General features: G+C 36.8%; 1 protein-coding gene across 9 annotated transcripts in view; it reads right to left on the bottom strand.

Moving 5' to 3' along the window:
* The window catches only part of LOC121737157 (potassium/sodium hyperpolarization-activated cyclic nucleotide-gated channel 2), a 301993-nt gene that overhangs the window by 116072 nt on the left and 170911 nt on the right, over window positions 1–15010 (bottom strand). Inside the window, exon 1 of one of the 9 annotated variants that reach the window (XM_042128737.1) lies at window positions 5364–5401. The exons of the other annotated variants lie outside the window; for them this stretch is intronic. Within the exon in view, the coding sequence (XP_041984671.1) occupies window positions 5364–5386 (23 nt within the window). The 5' untranslated portion in view covers window positions 5387–5401. Of the gene's footprint in view, window positions 1–5363; window positions 5402–15010 lie in introns of those variants that run through there. 9 annotated transcript variants of the gene reach the window in all.

Here is a 15010-nt window from a genome sequence, read left to right as displayed (position 1 = left end):
AAAACTACCAACGAAAATTGGTTCGAACGAGATCTAGCCAGTAGTTTTTTTTATACGTCATAAATGGTAAACCTTAATTCAACTTTCATTAAATCTACTGAAATATGAAAATAAATCAAACACCTCAGAAATTCATAAAAATAAACCTTATTGCTGCTACAGAACCCTTCATGGGCGAGTCGAACTCGCACTTGGCCGGTTTTTTTATATTGATAAGCGCATTTGTTCAATAAATAATAGCAAATTTTACAACTCGAGACTGACGGCGACCATTGTTTGTGCGACGGGATAGCGATGGTCGTTGCCATGGTGACATACTTATTTAGCCACTTCAATAAAATAATAATGGGCGAAATACTTTATATAGCAAAACAACGCTTGCCGGAACAGCTAGACGTATACTTATAAATTATAATATATTATATTTAACTTCTATCTTCTAATATTATAAATGCGAAAGTGTGTCTGTCTGTCTGTCACCTCTTCACGTCCAAACCGCTGAACCGATTTTGCTGAAATTTGGTATCGGATACTTTGAGTCCCGGGAAAGGACATATGATACTTTTTATCCCGGAAAAATGTACGGTACCCGCGCGATAAGCGAGTTTAAGCGCAACGGAGTTTTTTTTATGAAATAAGGGGGCAAACGAGCAAACGGGTCACCTGATGGAAAGCAACTGCCGTCGCCCATGGACACTCGCAACATCAGAAGAGCTGCAGGTGCGTTGCCGGCCTTTTAAGAGGGAATAGGGTAATAGGGGAGGGTAGGGATGGGAAGGGAAGGGAAGTTAATAGGGGAGGGTAGGGAAGGGAATAGGGTAGAGGATTAGGTCCCCGATAAACTCACTCACTCGGCGAAACACAGCGCAAGCGCTGTTTCACGCCGGTTTTCTGTGAGATAGTGGTATTTCTCCGGTCGAGTCAGCCCATTCGTGCCGAAGCATGGCTCTCCCATGTATAAAATTGCGTGTGTCATAGAGTCCATATTAAACATACCAACTACTCTCACCACTCTATTCGGTAGGTGTAATCAAAGCATAAGCATTAAGCATGCCAAGAACTCGGCCGAGAGCGCTGTTTCGCCACTCTAATCGGTGATCTTATCCTACCTCTCATATTGAGGATACTACGCATTTTGACAGCTTATCCTAACGAGGACCTGTTTGAAGGTCGGCCTAAGCTCAGCGATCAAAGAAGGGACTCAGGATGAACGTGTCCAAATCACAAACGACGATTTCATTTTCATCATCTATTTTAATAAATAAACGTTCTTATGTAAGGTATCAAGTACGTGTGAACTTAGTGGGCCCCTAGACGATCAATTTTATTGCCCAATATTACGTGTTGTGAAATTTTATTTACCGGTTAGGGTAATTATTGAACAGTTTGAGCTAGTTTAATTTTTTATCATATTATTGTAGGCTTAGAGGCCGCCTACGAATAATAAAAACTATATTATTCGTAGCACTATCGGTTTTAGCACTACCAGCGCCCTGGGCGAGATTTCTTCGGCGCCCAAGGTGCTGATAGTGCTGAAAACAATTTGGCGCCCTTTTGTTTGCCTTCAGCGCCCCTTTTTATCCGGCGCCTTGAATGGTCGCCCAGTGTCGCCCCCTAATGCCGCTACTGAATCGTAGGGGGCCGCCTTACTATTAGGTAAACGAAGTGTGGGCTCAATTACTGTGCTGTCAAACTGCTACTTGAGAACTAACCTATTCAACCGATCCAGGCGTCTCAGAATAAGGATTTAAATACTAGAGTCGCGACGTTGTTGGCCTTAATGTTAAATATTGTACCATATAGCCTGTCTTTCCGCAAATAAATCTGCGTAACAAACGTGTCTTTTCATTTATGTTCAGTTATAACTCCTACGTTGATGTGTTTAAGCGGAAATATTAAATGGATCGTAATTTTGAAATCGAATACGCAATATCTCGGAGCGTAATGTTTAAAATCCCCGTTTACTACGCCGTAAAGAACATTCAGTGTTTTTCACGAATAAATTTTTACTAAATATCGCCCGCAACTCCGTTTCAAATTCGTTTATCGTGTGTGAACCGTACATTTTTCCGAGATGAAAAGTATCCTATGTCCTTTCCCAGGGCCAAAATATCCCCATAGCTTAGCGTTTGAGCGGTTTGGGTGTGAAGAGGTAACAGACTGTAGCATATTGTTACGGTACATGGTATACGGACACGTAGTGCCATCTAGCGACAAACCAGCGAAACTTACAGAGGGAACACAGGCAACATAAATCCCCTACTCAATACTAGATGGCATGAGGTGCGCAAGTACATACTCGAACCATCTAGAAAAGTCCAACATTTATTACGTGTTTACCGGTTTATTTTGTTTACGTGTTTAGTTGTTTATGTTTATTGTGGTACATGCTCGAGCCTCCTAGAAAGTTCCACTTGTTTACTTGTTTACGTGAATCGGGAACTTTCTGGAATTCGTCTCGCCATATAAAAAGCCGCAGGTAGACGGCCCGGAGTTCAGTTCGTTTCGAGCTTTCATCAAGGCGATTTTGGAGTGACAACAAGTGATCAATAGTGAGTGAACCAGTGAAACCTGCGACTTGGCTACGACCTAGGACAGTGATAGTGCTTAGTGATTGGACCTAGTGATTAGTGTTTGGACTTAGTGCTAAGTGTTGTGACCTAGTGTGTGCTTGTGTGACCTAGACATAGTGAATAAAGTCTTCAAGAGAGTCACCAGGTCTTTCTCTCCGAATTCTTCGAACCCTAGCACGTAACAATATACATATTTATAATATTAGTATGGATTTGTAGAGCCATGGGCGTACCGAGAGGCGGGCAGGAGCGACCGCAGATTTACAATTTCAAGTTGGCTAACTAAATCGCATAGTATACCAATAGCTAAAGCGACTTATGAGAGTTCGCAAATTGCATCCAACTAAATTGTACAACTAAATAATTGGACACCGATCGTATAAGAACCGCGATTCCTTTCCGATTACCTACAAAATACAAATTAAAAAGTTGTCCAATTAAACTACGCAAATCACTTGTACGATAGTCGGCCAACTTGAAATTGTAGTCTGCGGTCGCTCTAACCCAGTTTTGAGAATTAAAATTTATAGCTTTTAGTGTCACCGCAGACTTACAATTTAAAGTTGGCCGACTATCGTACAAACCACAAAAATAGATCAAGATACAAGCACCATGTCGCTCCAATTTGTATGAACACGAGCGTATGGTGCTTCTATCTTGATCTATTTCTGTGGTTTGTACGATAGTCGGCCAACTTTAAATTGTAAGTCTGCGGGGACCCTTAATCGACCTAAAATGGATTGTTAAAATAGCTGAAGGAATATCAAAAGAGATTGCAAAATAGACAGATTTTTCTTTTAGAATTTATGACTCTTTTTATTTAGCTACTTAAATAAAATAATACGGCTGTATTTTATTATATGCTCCGTATAAAGCAGCCATCTAGTTTATTAAGCATTATAAAAATCGTTTATCGCGTGTGGACCGTAGATTTCTCCGGAATGAAAAGTATCCCCATAACTTATTTCAGCAAGATCGCTTTCGCGGTTTGGCCGTGAAGAGGCAAAGACAGACAGACACACTTTCACATTCATAATATTATTAGCTACGAATAATAAAAACTAAGGAAAAGTAACTCCGTCAAAAAACATGCTCCACAATACTTGTCAAAAGGTTTGGACCTTAGGTACACATTTCAATACATTTGCAATATTAAGGTGACCTTGAGCGGTACTAGGCTGACGTTACATGACAGATCAAAAGGAACCGAATTTAAAACGGTAATATTATGGGAATTACGATTCCTTAGTTTTTATTATTCGTAGATTAATAGTATATAAACAGAAAACAAAACATAACATTTAAAATGAAATAACGTTATGCAATGTACGCTTTTCTATGCAAATAGCATGCATTATAAAAGTTCGCTACATTAGCATTTGAATCAGTTGTCGAACTGCACTGCCGAGGGAGTGAGGTTATACGTTTAGTGTCACTCACACTTGATAGATGGCGCTAGAGGGAGCTGGCCAATACAATGTAGCAGACTATTAAATAGACTGGCATACAGCAAAGCTACATTAAGGAGTGAGCACACTGAGACGGACCGTGCCGGGGCTCAGCGTGCCGAGCTCATCGCAAAAATCCGCTTCCATACAATTTGTATGGAAGCGGATGCGCGTATCGCACACTATGTCGGGGCGCAGCGGATTTCTGCTTCCATACAAATTGTATGGAGGCGGATTTTTGCGATGAGCCCCGGCACAACCCGTCTCAGTGTGCTCACTCCTTTATAGTTACCAGTGGCGTAGCTAGCCGCAGAAGGTTAGGGGAATAGCAATCTATTAAATAGACTGGCATACAGACTACAGTACATTATAGTTGCTGTATATCAGTGGCGTAGTTAAAGTATGATGGGGCCTATATTTTCTAGGGAAAACCTATGCTGTTGAATAGGCAATTTAAGTTTTTCCTGTACACGCTTTGGCTCTACATCTGGCCCTTGCTTTGCAGCTGAGGGGGCATATAAAATTAGGCACATTATGTGCCCGGCTTGATTTAGAAGAGAACATAATAATTATTACATTGATACATAAACACTTAGTTTAGTATAATATAGATCCTCTAGGGTCGCAGTGACTTCAGGATTCAGGGCTACTTGACCTTCCTTCAGCAGAAAATAATAATAATATTGTGCTCTTGATATGCATTCATTTATCAAAACAATAAATTAAAAGCAAAACATTACCGTAAAGTGTCAAAAAACATCACATTCCCTTACAAATTGGCCGCAGAAATTCAGCAGAATTTAATTTGTAAAAGTGTGGGTAGATGTAAATGTGAGCGTTTGACATGTTAATTTGTACGTGCGGCCTCGTCGACAGGTTGGGATAAAATGTGCGACTTCAGGACCTTTATGTCAACGGCATAAAGTTTACTTTTATGGAAATAGAGGTAAGATAACTTTGAATATATGTGCTTAATTGTAGCGACTACAATTTGCACTGAATTTGTAGAGTTGCCTTTTTTTTTTGACTGGAGATTAAATACATTTTTAGAGCGTCCATTTTAGTTTGCTAAAAGTATGCGAGGCAGCAAAATTAATAGCTACGTAGATTCAATTTAATATAAAACCACATTGTAGTTGCATTTTGCTTCGATACAAAAAGTCGTTGTGTGCTAGAACATAACACTATTCAAAATTCAAAAGTTATTTAAATAAAACTTGAAATAATACATAGTTAATTGCGATACAATGCGAATTCGCAGTTGTGTGTAAAAGCCCAAAGTTAGTAAACAAAAACTTTAATAAGATTATACAAAATATTCAAAATATTCTGAAAGCCTTACCTTTCAATACGAGACTTTCCCATTGGAAGCAAAATATTAATAAGATACTAGTCGCCACGTACCAAATTATAAAATACTATTTAGGCATAAATCATTCTACACTTTTCAACTCCTTTTAATAACCGAACAAAACCAGTAAAAGTAACTAGTTATTATGAAAATGTTTATAATAATGAGTTTATGGTACATTACACTTCGTACTGTCGGTACTGGTTAGCGAGAACTAAGACGGAGGAAAAATTCACGACTTTACAATAACATACTAGCATGATCTATTACTAATAAATAATAAGTGATAACTAATAATATGAGATAACCTAATGCGCAATTAGTACATAATATAATAAACTAGATGACGCATAACTAGATGAACTTTGTAGCGCGAAAATTCACTTTAGTTGGGTTGCACCAACTAACTTAAACTACAATGCAAAATGTCAAATCTTTGGTTAAAGTTAGAAATGGACGCCATCAAGACGCCATATTTAACCATAATCATAGAGCTCGACAAGGTTTTAAATGCACGTGGCGAAAAAAGAAACTTACTTTATCAGCAGCGCCCCCGCCCACGTTCATTTATAACCTTGTTGGACCAGCTGTCACCTGTCAATTTCTCCGGTCAAAGTTAAGGTTAAAGTTAAATTTGCCTTAACTATAACCATAACTTTAATTTTAACCACGCCTCTGGTGCAACCCAATCTTATCGTACCGTACCGTACATTTTTCTGGATTAAAAGTAGGTATCGTATGTCCTTTCTCGGGACTGAACTATTTTGATTAATTTTGATCTAAATGTACTTACTTAATTATAACTCAATAGTATTTTTTTGGCGCAATTAAATGTAAAATAATGGGTCGCTGGTTCAATCCGGCTCGAAGGACCATGAAGAAAACCACATCAACTGAAATTACGCTTTATTGAACATTATATCATAAATCACAAAATCATTTTACGTCTTTTTTATCTCATATTTTTCCCAATGACTATTATTCTAACTTTTTTTTTTATTAAATAAGGGGGCAAACGAGCAAACGGGTCACCTGATGGTAAGCAACTACCGTCGCCCATGGACACTCGCAACATCAGAAGAGCTGCAGGTGCGTTGCCGGAAACTATTACTTTTTTTCTTTCTCAATGTCCGACACCTCCTACACTGGTTTGGTGACGTTGATCATTGAAGCTACGAAGGTATGATTGGATAGTGCTTATACAGCATGACTGGTGAGACATGTTCAATACTCGAGAACGTGATATTTGGACAATATTAGTTGATAAAAAATATATAAAAATAATATCAATTGATCACTGAGTAAATGTAGCTTAAAGTTAAATAATTATTTACCCAACGCATGGACACCGCGCGCGGTTGTAGTAGCGCGCGCCGCGGCGCAGGGCGCTTGCCACCGCGCCGGCCACATAGTAATTTACTAAGTGTCCATGATTTATTTATTTTTTTATTTATATTTTTATATTTATATTTATTTATTAAGGGACCTAAGTACCTAATTTTATTACATAATTATAATGAGAATCTAGTACCGAGTACTCTCCTTAAGTATTGACTATGTCTCACCAGTCATGCTGTATAAGCAGGAGCACTCTTTTCCTTTACACTCATTTAACCCAATGAGACGGAAGACCATGAAGCTAATACAAAGCTTTGTTTTAGTTTCGTGCGGAAGACCGACATGATTGTCGAGACAGAATTGACGTTGGGAAATACTATCTACAGCGATAAATAAGTCTTCATTCTGAATTGGTGATGATTATAATAAATCTGTCAGGATCTTTTAGATCCTCTAATCTTTTTAAAGTTTATAAATGTGTATTTAATACTAAGCTATTCGAAAACACGGTATACATAATGATAGAGTAAATTATAAAATAAAATTATAAGTTGATGAGTTTTGCTTATAACTTTATAAGAATAACGTATTTTTAATGTTACCGGCTTATACGATTTCAGGCTAAGCTAGAGCTTTAAGGCCGTCTCTGGTAAAATTTAATTTACATATTCAAAATATAGCAGCTTAATATTTTAAAGTTAAAATCTCACAGTTAGGATTTATTCGAATTATTTTTTAATTCACAAAGTAATTGTACGAGCAAAATATGTTATTTTGACGACCTCTGTGGCTCAGTGGTGAGCGCGTTGGAAGCCGGGGGTCGCGGGTTCGAATCCCGCCGACGGAACAAAAAGTTTTCAATGTTCCCGGGTCTGAATGTGTATTAAATATATTGTGTATGATATAAAAAAAATCTTAAATATATGTATGTAAAGTATAAAAGTATTATACAGGGTGTAACAAAAATAAGTGATAATACTTTAGGGTGTGTACGTGTTCCTTGTAGAGAGTTCACTGTGAAAGTAGCAGCGCTGAAAGACGAAAATTTTTTTTCACTTTTGTATGGGCAAGGACCCGAGCGTCACGAGTTTCCCCATACAAAAGTGAAAAAATTTTTTGGTCTTTCAGCGCTGCTACTTTCACAGTAAACTCTCTATAAGGAACACATACACACCCTAAAGTATTATCACTTATTTTTGTTACACCTTGTATAAGTACACTTGCGTGCAAAAAAATCGACCCTCCCCGCGCATTTCTATTCAAGTCGCTATATCTTAAAAAGTTATAGTTATTTATTATTTCTTTTTATTAATAATGCGAGTTAATATGATAGGGAATGTGTACGTTTACTCTACATTTTCATTTCCAACATGCTTGACTACAAACGACACAAATCACTAAGCACTCAGTTTTTTTATCGTTAATTGAACGGTTTTGTTCTGTATGAAAAATCGGTCAAATCTTATTGTTTTTGTTTTGTCTCGATTTTTATTGATTTATTGTTCATTTAACTCCATTTTAAACGTAATTTCTTTCTGGCGAAATGGATATTACTCCAAATAAAGCCTCTCAAGCAAGGGCTTTGCTAAGAGCTGAATTTAGACAACGAGTTGTGGCTAGAAGTCTTAATTTAAGTCAAACTTCGGTTACAAGAGTATACCGAAGTATTCTAGAGACTCTAAACTTTACCATGCGACCATGTTCAGGAAGACATTGGGCTACATTTGAACGACATCTCATTTCAGTTCAAGTGCAACGACGGCCAAGAGAAGTCGGATGAGTTACAGTAATTGAGTAGACTGTACGACGAAGACTTGCAGGCAGCTGTTTGACTTCACAAAAACTCGCTAACGGTCCAAAATTAGCCCCAGCACACAGTCAAGCGCTGCTTAGTTTCGCACGTTCTCATGTTGATTTTTCATTGGAGCAATGGCGGGTCGTGCACTTTTCTGATGAAAGCTAAATCAGTCTTTATGGTAACGATGGTCGCAGAAAAGCATACCGTTGATAAGGAGAATGATTTGCGCAGGCGTGCATTGACGAAAGGCTTCCATTTGGTAGGTGTTCGGGGACTGTATGGGGCGAGATTTCTTTTTATGCATAAACCAATCTTGAGTTCGTAACCGGGCCACACCTTGGCACTTTGAGTACCTATCGATACATTCAGGGCGTACTAGGACAACATGCGGTGCCATGTGCTGGTTTTGTTGATGAAGGTTTCATATTGATGTAGAACAATGCTCGACCGCACGTTGCTGCGAAAGTTCGTCAATATCTCTCCGACGTCGAAATTTCGGGTTCGGACTGGCCAGCAAGGAGTCCTAACCTTAATCCTATTGAGCACCTATGAGGAGAACTCAAAAGGAGGGTCAGGGCCCGGACTCTTGCCGCAGATACCCTTCAGGACCTCCAGGTGGCTGTACAAGAAGATCGGCATGGTATCGCTCAGGAGTTCATCATAACTTTGATAAGGTCAAGGAAAACCCGGATGGAAACCTAATTAGGGTAATGGGTGGCACTATGAGCTATTGAAATCAATTTGTTAGTGTTTTTTACAAGAAAGATGTCATTAATCGCCTACTGAAATGTTATGCCAAACTGACCGCTTTTTGTTTTAAGGCTGTAGAATTAGTAAACAATTTACAATTACAATAACTATAGCATTAATTAAATCCTTATTGTACTACCTTTAAAACGGTACAACATTTATTTAATATTAATTATATTTCTTGAGTTATTACCGTTTGAATCATAAGGAGAGAGGTGGGTCGATTTTTTTGCACGCAAGTTTATATTTCCGTTGTCTGGTACCTGTAACATAAGTCCTTTAGGTACTTAGCACGGGGCCAGACTGACGTGGTTTGAAGCGTCCATAGATAAAAAAAAATCTTATTTTGACGACCTCTGTGGCTCAGTTGGTGGGTGTTGGTAGCTCAAGCCGGTTTTTTTTTATATTTAAATATTGGAACTACTACGATGAAGACGTTCGCTTAATTAGGGTTCCGTTTTTACCCTTTGTATAAGGAACCAGAGGAAGGGGAAAACAAAGATGAATAGCATCTTTGTTGTTATTCTATATTAATAAGTAATATTAACGCGGACGAAGTCGCGGGCAACAGCTAATAATATAATAATAATATCTATGGACGCTTCACACCACGTCAGTCTGGCCCCGTGCTAAGTACCTGAAGGACTTGTGTTACAGGTACCAGACAACGGAAATATATGTATTTAATACTTTTTATACTATACATATAATATTTAAGATTTTTATTATATGATACACATATTTAATACACATCCAAGACCCAGGAACTTTTTGAAAAACTTTTTGTTCCGTCGGCGGGATTCGAACCCGCGACCTAGCTTAAGCTACCAACAGCCCGCCAACTGAGCCACGGAGGTCGTCAAAAATAATAAAAACCATACAAAACGTAAATACTCGTGTGTGAATATTGTAACTTGAAAATTCTAATAAAATATATCAAGTATAAACTTATTAATAACATTCATTTATGCCAATATGGTTAAGTGAAACAAAAAGGGTTATGATTTCATTTGAAATAAAAATATTTGGTTTTAATTCCCATGACCGAATGGGTTGAACGTAAAAGAGTATTATATCAAACTGAATGTAAACCGTGACTTTGGTTACGCTAATAATATTAAAATGAAACAAATAATAATTTTATCAGAGCGTTTAGTCAAAATGCGTTCGCTACTTTCGAAAACATGGATTTTGACATAACGTAACGTAATTATGTCAGTTCCCATACTTACATTTTTCTTAAATGTATGTTCATTACATATTTGCAGTCTAGCTCGTATCCAAAAACACGTTCGTTTATATCTCTAATGAAAGTTGGCATGCGAAGTAATAGTTACCGCTAATGTATCTCCAGACTGCCTCCATATATTTATAACGTGGTGAATGATATTGTGATGATATGCAATATATTTTTCAGAAGTATCTTCTTTTACACAGTGTGTAACAAAAATAATTGATAATACTTTAGGGTGTGTACGTGTTCCTCGTAGAGAGTTCACTGTGAAAGTAGCAGCGCTGAAAGATGATTTTTTTTTCACTTTTGTATGGGCAAATTTGGTCTTTCAGTGCTGCTACTTTCACAGTGAACTCTCTACAAGGAACACGTACACACCTAAAAGTATTATCACTTATTTTTGCTAAACCGTCTATAAAATTCTCGTGTCACAATGTTAGTGTACCGTACTCCTCCGAAACGGCCTTACCTATATGCATATTCAGTGGGTCTGAGAATCGGATACTGGATTTTTTTATATTGATAAGTGAAGTTAAGTAATTTGTTGAATAAATAATAAATATTATTTATTCAACTAATGCACTAAGTAATAAATAAAGTAAATTATTGCAACTCGAGACTGATGGCGACCACTATTTGTGCGACGGGATAGCGATGGACGTTGCCATGGTGACATAGGTACTTATTTAGTCAGTTCAATAAAATAATATGGGCGAAATACTTTAAATGGCAAAACAACATTTGCCGGGACAGCTAGTTAGATTTATAATTATTGTTATTACTAGACGATGCCCGCAACATTTTCTGAAATGAAAAGTATCCTATCATGTCCTTTCCCGGGACTCAAAGTATCTCGATACAAATTTCAGCAAAATTGGTTCAGCGGTTTGTACGTGAAGAGGTAACAGACAGACAGACAGACACAATTTCGCATTTATAATTTTAGTATGGATTTCAGGTAATTGGAGAGTAGAGATTGAAGATAGACTGAAGATGACGACCTCTGTGGCTCAGTTGGTGGGCTGTTGGGAGCTCAAGCCGGGGGTCGCGGGTTCGAATCCCGCCGACGGAACTAAAAGTTTTTCAAAGTTCCTGGGTCATGGATGTGTATTAAATATGTCTATTATATAATAAAAATCTTAAATATATGTATAGTATAAAAGTATTAAATATACATCCGTTGTCTGGTACCCGTAAAACAAGTCCTTCTGCAGGTACTTAGCCCGGGGCCAGACTGACGTGGTGTGAAGCGTCCATAGATATTATATTATTATTATTTATAGACATTTTATTAAGAAAAGCAACATCCGTTTTGCATTAGGGATAAGAAGTTAAACGCTTTTGAATAAACTTTTGATATTATTATAATATCCACCTATAATATTTTTACATTTTTAAGTTGCCCGCTCTTCTGAAGTTTCAAGAGCATTGAATAGTTTGGAGTTTGGCAGGCGTTTGAACGGCGACTGGACAAACTTTGTAGTTGGGCAACTTTGGGCAAATCGGAAATAAGGCACCTGCACCTAAACTTAACCAACATTGTATTCGGATAACATCAGCAACATATTTTGGGAACTTAGTCTTCACTCAGAAAAATGTATGTTTCAATTAAACAACAAACTAACAACAATTTCGTACATACAAATTTTTCCGATCTTAAAAAAGTAACCTTGGATGCGCAAAAGTGATGACGTAAGCACATTCGCGAAGATCGAATTTATCGACGATCTATCGACTAGTGATGGGCCTTGACCTCACGCGAGGTCGCGTGATAGGGCTGTACCCCTCACTAGATCGCTATCTGTGGCTTCACAGCTATGGAGTAGCTATCTATTTATAATAGCTTGTGCTAGTGATCTTAGATAATAATAATAGTTATCATCAAAGTCTTTAAAAGTTTCCTATACTTTCAGATTATTAATAATTTGCAAGTAAAGGACATTTATGATGCAACAAGGATGACACAAGTAACACAACCTTATTTTTTTTTTTGGGTTTTTGCATTAATCTTATAAAAATTCTCGTGTCACAATGTTAGTTAACGTACCTACTCCTCCGAAACGGTTTTACTGATTTTTACCAAATCTTTGTTATTATACTATTTTAACGCGGACGAAGTCGCGGGCAACAGCTAGTTTTTTTAATAAAATTCTCGTGTCACAATGTTAGTTGCCGTACTCCTCCGAAACGGTTTTACCGATTTTTATTACTCCTCCGAAACGGCTTTACCGATAATTATACCAAATTCTATAATCATATTCGTTAGGTCTGAGAATCAGCTACTGGTTACTTTTTATATTGATAAGTAAATAATAGTAAATTATTACAACTCGAGACTGACGGCGACCATTGTTTGTGCAACGGGATAGCGATGGACATTGCCATCAGATGGTACCATACTTATTTATTCACTTCAATAAAATAATAAAGAACTACATTACAACTACAAATAATTTATATTATGGCAAAACAACGTTTGCCGGGTCAGCTAGTATTAATTATAATTAGACATCGGATTATATGCATTTGCATACTTGCATATGCAAATGCATATAATGGCACTTTTTAGGCGATAGTGCATATTTTGAAAATTTTTCGTTGATAGTGCATATTTCGGTGGTTTTATGCCTCGTGATCTTCAAACTAGCTATCATGACACACACCAAGGCCACAAAACAGAGGTACGATAGATCAAAACACTTCAAATAATATGTAGCTCCATCCCCATTTAAATAATGCAATACACCCCATTCAAATAATGCAATAGGTAAGTACAATATCTTTCCAGAAACGAAAATTTTGTTTGTAGTTTATTGGTTCAAGTTTCAACATTAGTAAAAATTTGAAGTTAACGATTTAATGGAAAATGTTGGTAGAAAATTATTATTGGTGCTGTATAAGAAATGAAAAATCTGGATTTGAGGAAATTATAAAAATTGGCGCTTTTATTAACGGGACTACAGGAAAACTCTTCATAAAATAATAATATTTTCATATGAAGTGACTTTTGATTGTGCATATTTTGTGCATATTTCAGCCACTTTTTCGTGCATACTTGCATGCATATTTCGGCACTTTGATCGTACATATAATCCGATGTCTAATTATAATATTTTTAAGGTACTTACATCTCATCGCTAACTTGATACCCAATGCGACTATCCTGCTAGCTAAATATACTCTTTTGTGAATCTTTGTTTTTCTATGGGAAGAACAGATAATTATAAAAACTCACGATAACACAGCACTAACCGTACAAAGTTTGGTTATATAATTTGGTTTTTATTTAATTTGGTTTTTAAAAGATAGTCAGTGATAGCGCCATCTATATTTTTATAGAGGAACCACTAAAGAAATTAGTTTCAGCTGAAACCGTGCAAATCTGTGTGGCGCCAGTGTGCTTGTAATTCAGCTTCGAAGAAACTAGCTAAAGCTGTATTCTTTAGACATTAAATACACGGTTTGTAAATTTACAATCTCATAAGTTTGTTATCCCTTTCGCACAATTTTTGTCACACAAAAATTTAAAATGGACATAACTTAAACTTCTGATAAGCTATTTGAAGATTGCAAATTGCATTTGCGTAGTTTCGATAGCAAAAACAGATCAAAAATTTATAGGATTTGACATAACGCATAGCAAGCGTCATGACACTTGGCGATGTTTGACATAGTCAGAAGTCAAAATCTTTATATTTTTGACAATTTAACTTCGCTAACTGCCGCACTCATATTAATTACTGTAATTAATTCAAAATTTTGATATAAGCCCCATACATCATCTGTCAAACGTTTCATTAAATTGAAGGTTAATCATAATTAAATGTCTCTGAGTACGGCGGTAGGAAACTAGCGAATGCAATTTGATTAAGCACCCAGGATTATTAGCCAATTGTATTCGATAATTTCGATAGCGAAGTTAAAGTTAGAAGTTACGAGACATATTTATTTCTTCTATTTATCTTCTTCTATTTATTCGTAACGCCAAAGGACAGAGCAATAAACAATAAGTTATTTACCCCAAGGTACAAGTATACCTGGTCCCTAGCAAATACGACACGATTGGAAAAGGGAGTTATACCTTTACGAGGGTTTTAGTGCCCATTCCTTATGTAGGTTAATCATTACTGCAAATTCGATGGGTTTTTTTATGGGACCCACCGCCTTTGGGTGAGTGTTTATTATACTAATAATCTCGTTAATGTGTTTGGATGTTTGTGACTGTTTTAAGCTATTACAATAAATATTTTTGAAATACTAACACAATTTTATGAAGTCATTATACAGATTGACAAATAGGCTACGACTTGTCGCAGTATAGTAATTCTGGCGCCTTTTTACACGCTATGTGTTGTATCAAATGCATAACAATACTTCCAATAATAATGTTACGAATTACGTAGCTAATTAACCAGCCCTAAAAACTTTCACTGTAAAAAAATTAACCACTAAGGGTGGGTTGCACCAACTTACTTTAACTGTAACTTTAACGATAACTTTAACTACAATGCAAAATGT

Source organism: Aricia agestis, chromosome 20, assembly GCF_905147365.1.
Source record: "Aricia agestis chromosome 20, ilAriAges1.1, whole genome shotgun sequence".
Classification (NCBI taxonomy): Eukaryota; Metazoa; Arthropoda; class Insecta; order Lepidoptera; family Lycaenidae; genus Aricia; species Aricia agestis.
This window is presented reverse-complemented; position numbering and strand designations above follow the sequence as displayed.